The 11,942-nt window shown below is 54.9% G+C and overlaps 1 protein-coding gene across 2 annotated transcripts in view; it reads left to right on the forward strand.

Moving 5' to 3' along the window:
- Positions 1 to 11,942, forward strand: part of Pomt1 (protein-O-mannosyltransferase 1) — a 21,699-nt gene that overhangs the window by 4,978 nt on the left and 4,779 nt on the right. Inside the window, exons 3-15 of one of the 2 annotated variants that reach the window (XM_013021437.1) lie at positions 308 to 414; positions 1,500 to 1,550; positions 2,607 to 2,753; positions 4,816 to 4,927; positions 5,870 to 5,935; positions 6,026 to 6,119; positions 6,307 to 6,462; positions 7,291 to 7,421; positions 7,793 to 7,888; positions 8,003 to 8,095; positions 9,357 to 9,453; positions 10,917 to 11,009; positions 11,538 to 11,658. In XM_013021437.1, the coding sequence (XP_012876891.1) occupies positions 308 to 414; positions 1,500 to 1,550; positions 2,607 to 2,753; positions 4,816 to 4,927; positions 5,870 to 5,935; positions 6,026 to 6,119; positions 6,307 to 6,462; positions 7,291 to 7,421; positions 7,793 to 7,888; positions 8,003 to 8,095; positions 9,357 to 9,453; positions 10,917 to 11,009; positions 11,538 to 11,658 (1,364 nt within the window). The remainder of the gene's footprint in view (positions 1 to 307; positions 415 to 1,499; positions 1,551 to 2,606; positions 2,754 to 4,815; positions 4,928 to 5,869; positions 5,936 to 6,025; positions 6,120 to 6,306; positions 6,463 to 7,290; positions 7,422 to 7,792; positions 7,889 to 8,002; positions 8,096 to 9,356; positions 9,454 to 10,916; positions 11,010 to 11,537; positions 11,659 to 11,942) is intronic. The other variant, XM_013021438.1, reaches the window with a different exon arrangement.

An 11,942-nucleotide genomic window follows, 5' to 3' on the forward strand; every position in this document is an offset into this window, starting at 1 on the left:
CCCCCAAAAAAAAAAAAAAAAAGGATAGAGATGGGATCTCTGAGGGCCAGGTATTCTGACTTCTGGTAATGGCTACCTTGTCCCAACCCTGTGGATTGGGTGATGACAATGTGTGCAAGAGTGTCTTCATATTTGGGGGCAAAAGATCTGACCCTTGTTCTCCACTCGCCTAGCCATTTGGAGATAGGGGTTTATGGAAAGGATTCCCAGTCAGGCTGGGGACACGTTCAGCCACGTTCCTGGGTGCAGTCCCAGCATATTGCAGACTTGGGATTGGATATAATGTGCTTTTGTTTTTTTCTTCCAGTTTTGATGAAGTATATTACGGGGTCTTCATCTCTCTTTACATGAAACGGACCTTCTTTATTGATAACAGCGGGCCACCATTTGGCCACATGCTTCTGGCCTTGGGAGGTAGGACCCATTAGTAAGAGAAGTAACCATTGGCTTTTAGTTCCAAATATATTTAACACTTAAAGAACCGATGGCTCACGCCTGTAATCCAAGCTCCTCAGGAGGCTGAGATCTGAGGATGGCAATTCAAAGCCAGCCGGGGCAAGAAAGTAAGAAAGTCTTCTATTAATCACCAGAAAACTGGAAGTAGAGCTGTGGCTCCACTAACTTTGAGCAAAAGACTTAGGGAGATGGGCTAGGAAGGTGGCTTAGTGGTAGAGTGTCTGCCTAGCAGGCATGAAGCCCTGGATTTGATTACTCAGTACCACATAAATAGAAAAAGCTAGAAGTAGCACTGAGGCTCAATTGGTAGAATGGTAGCCTTGAACAAAAGAAGCTCAGGGACAAGGCCGGGCGCCGGTGGCTCATGCCTGTAATCCTAGCTACTCATAAGGCTGAGATCTGAGGATTGTGGTTCAAAGCCAGCCCAGGGGAGGAAAGACTGAGAGACTTTTTTTTTTTTTTTGTCCGTCGTGGGGCTTGAACTCTGGGCCTGGGCGCTGTCCCTCAGCTCTTCAGCTCAAGGCGAGCGCTCTACCACTTGAGCTACAGCGCCACTTCCGGTTTTCTGGTGGTTTATTGGAGATAGGAGTCTCACGGTCTCTCCTGCCCGGGCTGGCTTTGAACCGAGATCCTCAGATCTCAGCCTCCTGAGTAGCTAGGATTACAGGCGTGAGCCACCAGCGCCGGGCAAGACCGAGAGACTCTTATCTCCAATAAACCACTCAGAAAACCGGAAGTGGTAGAGTGCTCAACTTGAGCTGAAAAGCTCAGAGTTCAGGCCCAGAGCTCAAGCCCCATGACTGACCAAAAAAAAAAAAGCAGCTCAGGGACAGAACCCAGGCCCTGAGTTCAAGCCACAGGATGGGGGAGGAGGGGAGGGGCCGCTCAGATAGAGCATCCGGGACCTGATTCCATGCCTTGGTACTGGGACAATACAAAACAAAAAACTTCATTCCCTTTTCTCAAAGGGAGAAATCATGTTTTATATACATATCTTCTCTGTTGTCTACCATATATTCCAGAAGTTACTTTTTCCGTTTTAGGTTATTTAGGAGGATTTGATGGTAACTTTTTGTGGAATCGAATTGGAGAAGGTAAGATAATTTTTCTTACTAGTATACACAGGTAAATGGAGAGATTGCAGCTTTTTTTTTTCTTTTGGTCCGGTCGTGGGGCCTGAACTCTGGGCCTGGGCAATGTCCCTCAACTCTTCAGCTCAAGGCTAGCACTTGAGCCACAGGACCACTTCCGACTTTTTTCTTTTTGCTTATGTGGTGCTGAGGAATCGAACCCAAGGCCTCAGGATGCAAGGCAAGTGCTCTACCACTGAGCCCCAAGATGGCAGCTTTTATAGAGATTAGCAATTAAATTATTAATATGGGCTCTGTGTATGATAAATTGAAAAATCTGATAAAAGTTTTAGTGTTTAGTTACTGTAGTTAATTTATTTCTAGGTTTTAGTATGTATATCCTGTTTTATTTGACGTTATGTTTATAAGTATATAACTTGTGTGTTGCCACAAGTATTTTTTAAATCAGGTAAGATAAAAATAGTAACCATTAATGTCCTCAGCCATATTTCATTTTCTGTGCTTGGGGTACCTGATTTCCTGACTAAAAACTGTCAAGCTGGGTCTTGGTGGCTCACGCCTGTCATCCTACTAGAAGTAGCGCTGTGGCTCAAAGTAGTAGAGCACTAGCCTTGATCAAAAGAGCTCGGAGCCGGGCGCTGGTGGCTCACGCCTGTAATCCTAGCTACTCAGGAGGCTGAGATCTGAGGATCTCGGTTCAAAGCCAGCCCGGGCAGGAGAGACCGTGAGACTCCTATCTCCAATAAACCACCAGAAAACCGGAAGTGGTGCTGTAGCTCAAGTGGTAGAGCGCTCGCCTTGAGCTGAAGAGCTGAGGGACAGCGCCCAGGCCCAGAGTTCAAGCCCCACGACGGACAAAAAAAAAAAAAAACAAAAGAGCTCGGGGACAGCACCTAGGCCCTGAGTTCAAGCCCTAGAACACAAGGAACACAAAGTGGGTTATGGATCCAGGACCCTGGTTTGCACAGGCCAATGCTAATGTACTTTTCAGCCTGAGCCCTGAGGGGAGAAGATGGCAAGTAGCATGCTCTCCGGCTCACTGTGCACTTCCCTCTGCAGAATACACCAGCAACGTGCCTGTGTGGTCCTTGCGCCTGTTGCCGGCGCTCGCAGGGGCCCTGTCCGTCCCCATGGCCTACCAGATAGTGTCCGAGCTCCACTTTTCCCACTGTGCCGCCATGGGAGCTGCCCTGCTGGTGCTGATGGGTAAGCCCAGACCCCTGCTGCCCTGCCCCTGCGCCTCTCAGGGACTCTGTCCTGGTTCAGTGTGGGCTTCTGGGCCTCCCCGCCTCCCGTGCCTGGGGAAGCACGGCTGGCTCATTCACACCGAGAGGACCCGCTGGCAGGGCAGTGCCTTGTAAGGGGTTGTTGGGCTGTGGTCCCACCCGTCCCTCCTGGAGATGGAGCTGAATAAAGGCAGGGACGGAGGCGCCGGACGGTGCCCTGCGCACACCCCCACCACTGGCACCTCCGCCTGCACCCTAGCTTCAGCCCAGAGCCCCTCCTTCCACCTCCCTCGCAGGTTGATGAACGGAAGAGACGAGTGAGTTGACCAGGCACCAGTGCTCACTCCTGTAATTCTAGCAACTCAGGCTGGGGAGAGCCAGGATTGCAGTTCAGAGCCAGCCTGGGCAGGAAAGTTTGTGAGACTCTCTATCTTCAATTAACCAACAAAAAGCTAGAAGTGGACCTGTGGCTCAAGTGGTAGGACACTAGCCTTGAGAAAGCCAGGGACAGTGCCCAGTCCCTGAATTCAAAGTGTCCCAGGACCAGCACCAAAACAGGAAAAAGAAAGGAAAGGGAATTTCTTGCATGGTGCCTGGGAATGAGGTCCTGGGCCTCTGCAGGGCGCCAGCCTCGCAGGGCGTCTGTGAAGTTGCATTGTGCATGTAAGGACAGCAGCGTGGGAAAGCCTAGCAGCTGAGCTGCCCTGAACACACGTGCAAGCCGACCCATACCTCCCTTGTCCCTTCCTGGCTGGGGAGTGCCTGTCCTGCCAGCTGCCCACTGCGGAATGCTGTGTCTTAGTTGAGCGCCGTGGCCTCCTCCACAGCTGTCGTTCTCTAGCTGCATTTTCAACCAACTGTGGATCTCAAATGATCAAAGAAAATAAAAGCACTATGACTGGGCATGTAGCTCAGTGGTAGAGCCCTTGCCTAGCATACGCGAGGCCCTCGGTTCCATCCTTGGCACTGAGGGGCAAAAAAACACTGACTCCTGCCAGGTGTGGTAACACACACCTGTAGTCCCAGCACTTGGGAGCATGAGGCAGGAAGACCTCAAACTGAACACCCACTTGAACTACATGGAGAAAGTCTGTCTCAGAAATAAGTCTGCAGGGGCTGGGAAGGTGGTTCAGTGGTAGAGCACTTGCCTTGCATGCATGAGGCCCTGGGTTCGATTCCTCAGCACCACATAAGCAAAAAGAATAAAGCCCGAAGTGGCGCTGTGGCTCAAGTGGTAGAGTGCTAGCCTAGAGCTGAAGAGCTCAGGGACAGCGTCCAGGCCCAGAGTTCAGGCCCACGACCGGACCAAAAAAAAAAAAGAAGAAGAAGAAGAAATAAGTATGCAGGGGCTGGGAAGGTGGCTCAGTGGTAGAGTGCTTGCCTAGCATGCATGAGGCCCTGGGTTCAATTCTACAGCACCACATAAGCAAAAAAAAAAAAAAAAGCCAGAAGTGGCACTGTGACTCAAATGGTAGAGCACTAGCTTTGAGCTGAAGAACTGAGAGACAGCGTCCAGGCCCAGAGTTCAAGTCTGTAATCCTAGCTATTCAGGAGGCTGAGATCTGAGAATTGCAGTTCAAAGCCAGCCCTGGCAGGAAAGTCCATGAGACTCTATGTGCAATAAACCACCAGAAAATGAAGTAGTCCTGTGGCTCAAGTGGTAGAGCGCTTGCCTTGAGCTGAAGAGCTGAGGGACTGTGCCTAGGCCCAGAGTTCAAGCCCCAGGACCCATCAAAAAAACCCCCAAAACTTGGTAACTGACATTTTGCATATTGGCTGGCACTCTACCACCCGAGACATGCGTCAAACAACTATTTATATAATTTTTGCGATGTATTAGGTGCTGTAGGTAGCCTAGCGATGGCATGCCCAGGCTGAATGCAAGTTCTACAGTGTTTGGGAGCCACGAGCTCACATGACCTTAGGTTTTCTTAGAGGGACCAGGACACGCTCCCCGGGGTGCAGAGTGGCAGGGTCTCTCACTGGGCATGAATTTGTCCTCAGTGCTGCCTTCACCTGAGGCATGCTCCATCTCTTAACAGAGAATGCCCTGATCACGCAGGCCCGACTCATGCTCATGGAGTCTTTGCTAATATTCTTTAACCTCTTGGCTGTATTATCCTACTTGAAGTTCTTCAACTGCCAGAGACACAGGTATGGAAGGGGAGGAGCACAATTTTCCTTATCTAGATAAGAAAAACTCCTGATGCCTTCTGAACCCTTTTTTCCTGATTAATTGGAGATAAGAGGCTCACAGACTTTCCTGTCTGGGCCTGCCTTGAACCATAATCCTCAGATCTCAGCCTCTTAAGTTGCTAGGATTACAAGTGTGAGCCACTGGTACTCCTTTTTACTTGGAGGAGTTGCTTGCTAAATGCCTTAAGACCACTTAACATTTCAGGGGTTGGCTCTTGGTCCATATTTTATAAACACATCCTCATTTTTCCATGACTTTGTCCCACTAAATTTTTTCTTAACAAAAAAGAAATGGGAATCATGCTGGGGCTGGGCGCTGACACCTGTCATCTTAGCTACTCAGGAGGCTGAGATGTGAGGATTGCATTCTGAGGCAGCCAGGGCAGAAAAGTCCATGAGATTTCTTTTTTTTTGGGGGGGGGGGTCCGGTCATGGGGCCTAAACTCTGGGCCTGGGCGCTGTCCCTCAGCTCTTCTGCTCAAGGCTAGCGCTCTACCACTTGAGCCTCAGCACCACTTCCAGCTTTTTTCTTTTTGCATATGTGGTGCTGAGGAATCAAACCCAGGGCCTCAGGCATGCAAGGCAAGCGCTCTACCACTGAGCCACCTTCCCAGCCCCTCCATGAGATTTCTTATCTCCAGTTAACCTCCAGAAAATCAGAAGTGGTAGTGTGGCTCAAAGTGGTGGAGCACTAGCTTTGGGCCAAAAAGCTCAGGGACAATGCCCAGACCTGAGTTCAAACCCCAAGACTAACAAAAGAAAAATTCTCAAAGTAGAGGGGCGGGCTCTTCTTACTGCATGGCTCTTGGTTGGACCAGCCACACAGAAGCTCAGACGTGTGGCCTGTTCGGGCGCGTAGAGCCTTGTGCACCGTCCCTAGCTTTCTGCTCTGCCCTGCAGCCCCTTCTCTCTCTGCTGGTGGCTGTGGCTGATGCTGACAGGTGTGGCATGCTCCTGTGCCGTGGGGTGAGTTGGAGACTCCGGCCCGGGTGGGTGCTCCTGCCCTCCATTGCCTTGTGTCTCCTAGGAAACCTTCTGTCTGCCTTGTGTTTTCAGCATTAAATACATGGGCATTTTCACATACTTCCTCGTGCTCGGCGTGGCAGCCGTCCATGCCTGGCAACTGATTGGAGACCAGACTCTGACAAACGTAGGTGCCGATGCCTTCACCTCACTGGGCCGGCTAGAGAGGGGACGGGGAGGGGCGGCTGTCTGTCCCAAGGAAGCGGCAGTGCAAAGACCCCAACCTGCCAGCTTCAGGAGCTCCTGCGTGCCTTGGCGGGGAGCGGGGTGTCTGCGTCCGCGGGGTCTGGGGCGTGACTGCCCGCTTCCCACAGGTCTGTGTCTGCTGTCACCTGCTGGCCAGGGCGGTGGCTCTGCTGGTCATCCCGGTCGTCCTGTACTTGCTCTTCTTCTATGTGCACCTCATGCTGCTCTACCGCTCTGGGCCCCACGACCAAGTCATGTCCAGTGCCTTCCAGGCCAGCCTAGAGGTGAGGAGTGCAGCTGCAAGGCTGTTGGCCCGGGGTTCTGTCCGACCCACATCAAGAGAGCTCGCAGGACAGGAAAGCAACAGAACTTGTGAACATGCCGGTGCTGTGGAAGTAAACGAAGGGGCTGGCTCTGAGTCTCAGTCTGACTTGAATGAACACGGTTGAAAGTAAAGTCCTGTCCTGAGCTGGTGGCCCACGCCTGTAATCCTAGCTCCTCAAGGGGCTGAGCTCAGAGGATCACAGTTGGAAGCCAGCCTGAAGCAACAAAAAAGCGATAGCACCCAGGCTCTGAGTGCAAACCCCAGGACCAGCACCAAAAGAAAAAGTAAAGTCCTGCAGCTCCAAAGGCCTTGTAGACCGGCTCAGATCTGCCTTTCCCTCCTCCTAACGGCGCACATGTACAGGGTGGATGTCCCTGCCCAGGAAAGCTGAAATCCACAAGGCTCTGATTTCCAGGAGATTGAGAGCCAGCAGGATGTTTGGTCTCAGGTTTAGATGTGATTGCTTGAGCTCTGGTCTATAATTCTAAGCTCAGAGTACTTGTTTTCCAGTCCTGTCAGGGGGGATGGAACATGGCTGCCTGCAGGCTGGCTCGTCTCTCCCACACCTTGGACACCAGGGTTGCTCACCTCTCTGTAAGAACAGGAGTGAGGTGTGCAGGGAAGGGCTAGCTCAGTCTGTGAGGACCTCGCTCGGGATCTGCCGTGAGGGAGGACAGGCCGTGTGACACGCGTGTGCAATTGTTCAGTGCCCCCACTCTGGGTATCGGCCAGGTGGCGTGGCGTTCGGGGTGCTGTGCTCACCTGCGACCCTCTCTGTTTGTCTTAGGGGGGGCTAGCCCGGATCACACAGGGCCAGCCCCTGGAGGTGGCCTTCGGGTCCCAGGTCACCCTGAGGAATGTCTTCGGCAAACCTTTGCCGTGCTGGCTTCATTCTCACCAGAGCACCTACCCCGTGATGTAAGGGAAGCGGCCGCTCTGGCCTTTGACCTGCAGATGAGATAGTGTCGTGGACTGATTTGTTTTTCAGTTCAGCTTAGGTTAGCAGCTCTCGCTTTGTGTAAGCGTGAGAACAAGGCAGCTGGCCGTCGGGTTCCAGGCCGCGGGGGCTGGGGCGTCTGGGTGGGAGTGCTGAGGGCTGCTCTCAGCTGCTGGGTCTTCTCCTGTGTCTACCTGGCCTGAGGGCTGTTGAACTCTAGGCTGTAGCTGTTGGCCCTCGGTCTCCCCCGGCCCCCTCCAGAGGTGCTGACTGCACAGGACCTGAGGAGGTGTGGGCCAGGGCTGGGCCCTGGACTGAGTGCCTCACAGACATCCTCGTTGATTCCCCACAGATACGAGAATGGCCGGGGCAGCTCCCACCAGCAGCAGGTCACCTGCTACCCTTTCAAAGACGTCAACAACTGGTGGATCGTGAAGGACCCAGCACGGTGAGTGTGGGTCCTGGGAGGCCCTGGGCTCTGGGCCTCTCCCCACGGAGCCTGGACTGCCCGCACTGCACGTGCGGGCCCTGAGCTGCGTGGGACAGTACCGCGTCTTCGCAGGCATCCGCTGGTGGTGAGCAGCCCTCCGCGGCCGGTGCGACACGGGGACATCGTGCAGCTGGTCCACGGCATGACCACCCGCTTCCTCAACACGTGAGTGCGCCAGCCGCCGGCTGCCCAGAGCGGGACAGGGCCCTGCTGCAGGGTCCAGCGGCCACCCCACGCATGCGCGTTAGCTGGGGGGACGGGGGGACGGGATTGCCTAAGAGCGAACAGAGCCGGGGCTGGAAAAGTGGCTCAGTGGTAGAGCGATTGCCTTGCATGCATGAGGCCCTGGGTTCGATTCCTCAGTACCACATAAGCAGAAAAAGCTAGAAGTGGCGCTGTGGCTCAAGTGGTAGAGTGCTAGACTTGAGCTGAAGAGCTGAGGGACAGCACCCAGGCCCAGAGTTCAGGCCCCACAACCGGCAAAAAAAAAAAAAAAAAAAGAGGGAACAGAGCCTCGCCAGTGCATAGTGCGTTCTAGAATACAAACCAAGGTGCCTTTGTGGACTGACAGGTCCACAAAGGACTTTCTAAAGAGAACGGAACATGGGTGGTCTTAAACGTGAGTGAGCTCCAGACAAATGTCAGGTTAGGGAAGAACCAAGCTGGGAAAGGCTCTGGGAAAGACTGGCAGGCCGCTTGCCCTGCCTTACCTTCCCAGTGCATTGGCTGGGGTGCTCGGGCCTCAAGGAAGGCTTTCCTTGGCTTCCCGCCTCATCCCTGCTCCTGAGTGGCCTCAGAACCCCGCCGGTGTGCCTATCTGGAGCCCAGCTTCCCCCACTGACACCCCCACCACCGTCAGAGGGCCCCGAGCCAGACTGGCTCCCGCTCCTCCTGCTCCCCCCACGCTTCTTCCTCTCCTCTTCCCTTCCTCCTGTCCTCTCCTCTCCCTCCTCTTCTTCCTTTCTTTCCTCCTCCTCCTCCTGGGTTCACTCCCATCTCCATTCCCAACACACGTGGGGCGCAGGCGGCCCGAGGTTGTGCAGCTGGCTGGCACGGGTGGGGCGCTGGCGCGGTCCTTCCGTGCCCTTCGCTGTCCGTGCAGGCCTGCTCCGCGCCACCATCGGCCGCCCGAGTACGTCCCCGGGTCTCTCCCTCGCTGTCTGCCCGGGTGTCCACCTATCACAGGTGTGGTGGGGTGCTGCCCCCCAGCACTTCCCGTGCTGGCCCCCCTCCCCAGCACTGCGGCCTCCAACTCCTGACGGTGGAGGCCAGCCCACTCTCTCCACACGGTGCCTCGCCGCGCCCGGCCAGCTTCTCTGAACCCATAGGCAGGGTGATGCAGGGTTGGGGTCCCAGGCCTGAGGCGGCCAGTCCCCCACTGGCCACGCGGCGCGCCCCCAGGGACTTGTTCTACTGTGGTTTCCAGGCACGACGTGGCGGCCCCGCTGAGCCCTCACTCGCAGGAAGTTTCCTGCTACATGGATTACAACGTCTCCATGCCCGCGCAGAACCTCTGGAGGCTGGTGAGTTCCACTGGGCGCCAGCCCATACCGGGGGTACGGCTGACATGGGTGAACATTCCAGACCGCCACTCCCTGCCCTTGGTCACGGTGAAACAATGGAGCAGCTTGGGGATGCTTGTACCCAGATGTCCTCCTCCTCTGCGGGGGAGGGTCAAGTCTAAAGAGAGATGGGTCCGTGCCTGGCTGGGGGTCCTAGAGGGGGGGTAGGGGACAGGGGGCTCGTGGCTCACTCACTGTGACCCAGCCCTCCCAGGTGGCTGTGAGCTCCAGAGGTCCCGCTGCCCAAAGGGGACCTCTTGGCCAGACTTCACCTGGGCATCAACAGCATGCCCTTGTGTTCTGCAGGTAGCTGGGCCCAGAGTGACCAGGCCTGCTGGGAAGGTCAGCACAGGAAGCGGTCCGTGTGAGGTCAAGGACCTGAATGTGGGCCATGGCTGGTGGTCATTCCTGGGGCAGAGGTCAACTCCCTGCCAGCTTCTAATTGGACCCTGCCTCTTCTTTGTTTTATTATCAGTCATGGGGCTTGAACTCTGGGCCTGGGCGCTGTCCCTCAGCTCTTCAGCTCAAAATGAGAGCTTTAGCACTTGAGCCACAGTGCCACTTCTGGTTTTCTGATAGTTAATTGGAGATAGGAGTCTTCATGGTTTCCTGCCTGGGCTGGCTTTGAACCTTGATCCCCAGATCTCAGCCTCCTGAGTAGCTAGGATTACAGGCGTGAGCCACCAGCCTGGCTTCTTCGTGCTTTGGAGTTTCTTTGTTTTGGATTTTGGTTTTTGGTGCTGGTACTGGGGCTTATAACCTCAAGCTCTCACTTAGTTTTGTCACTCAAGGCTGGTGCTCTACTCCTTGAGCCACAGCTCTACTGCCCACTTTTTTTGTGTGTGTGGTTAATTGGAGAGTCTCACAGACTTGCCCGGGCTGGCTTCAAACTTCAATCCTCAGATCTCATCCTCCTGAGTAGCTAGGATTATAGGCATGAGCCACTGGCACCCAGCTATAGTTTTATATTTAAGGGGAAAAAGATTGAATAGAGTGGTCAACAAGATCCTCTTGGGTGTGGGGGAGGGGACGCAGTACTGGGGTTTGAACTCAGGACCTCACATTCACTAGTCAGGTGCTCTACCACTTGAGCTATGCCCTAGCCCTACTTTGCACTGGTCCTGCTTGGCCCCATGCCTCAGCGCACTTTCTTGTTTAGCTAGGATGACAGGCGTGCAGCACCACACTCAGCTACTTCCTTTGAGATGGACTCTCACAGACTTGCAGTGCCTGGGCTGGCCTCAGCTGCCGTCTTCCACCCTCAGCCATGGTTCATGCTAGGATTGCACATGTGAGCCACAGGCTCCTGGCTGGTCTTTGATTTTTTGGTGTGTGGTACTGGCGATCAAACCCAGGGCCTGGAGCATGCTGGGTGAGCCCTCCACTCCGAGCCACGCCCGCGCTGACGAGATCTGTTCTTGCAGGACATTGTGAACAGAGAGTCAGACAGGGACGTGTGGAAGACCATCCTGTCGGAGGTTCGCTTTGTGCATGTGAACACGTCTGCCATCTTGAAGGTAAAGGGCGCTGCTTCCTCACCAGCCTCTCTGGGCCGTGGGCCTGCTTGGCTGTTCCTGGGCTCTTCAGGCCAGACAAGGAGCTGTGTGGCAGGGCACGTGACTAATGAAAGTCACCACTCTCCACTTCACACCGCGATAGGGTGGGGTGGGGGGGCTCTGTGACTTCTCAGAATTGAGGGCCCTTCAGGGGAGGTGGCAGCTACACCTGTAATACCAGCTACTCCAGAAGCTGAGACTTGAGAATCACAGTTCAATGCTGGCCCAGGCAGGAAAGTCTGAGACTCATGTAATTCACCATTGGAAAAGCCAGAAGTGTTGCTGTGGCTCAAGTGGTAGAGCACTAACCTTGAGCACAAAAGCTCAGGGACAGCACCCAGGCCCTGAGTTCAAGCCCTGGGCCTTGCATTTAAAAATAAATCAAAACAGCCCTGAGCAGGGGAGGTGTGGAGGTCTGCCCTGGGCACTGAGCCGACCGGAGCCAGGCTTGCTGCCATGCGCACTTTGTCCCCTCCTTGCGTTTCCCAGCTGAGCGGGGCTCACCTCCCTGACTGGGGCTTCCGGCAGCTGGAGGTGGTGGGGGAGAAGCGGTCCCGAGGCCTCCATGAGAGCACGGTGTGGACGGTGGAGGAGCACCGCTACGGCAACAGTGAGTCTGCCAGGCCGCTCGCCTGCTGCGGCACGGCTGCCCAGACCACGCGGACGGCACACGTGTTGGCTTGGTGGGAAGCGGGCGCGCAGCGGTGCGCTCACGGCCGAGGGGCAGCTGGCTGGGGCAGCGTGGGTATGGGGGAGAACAGTGGTGTGGTGTGTGCCATTTGGTCGACTGTTGTGAGCTGTCCCATGGGCTGTTGTGGTAGGCTGTTGTCTGTTGTCTGAGGCAGGCTGTCCGGGGGCTGTTGTCTGTGAGGCAGGCTGTCCGGGGGCTGTTGT

The sequence above is a fragment of the Dipodomys ordii genome, unplaced genomic scaffold (assembly GCF_000151885.1).
Source record: "Dipodomys ordii isolate 6190 unplaced genomic scaffold, Dord_2.0 Scaffold55, whole genome shotgun sequence".
NCBI classification, from domain to species: domain Eukaryota; kingdom Metazoa; phylum Chordata; class Mammalia; order Rodentia; family Heteromyidae; genus Dipodomys; species Dipodomys ordii.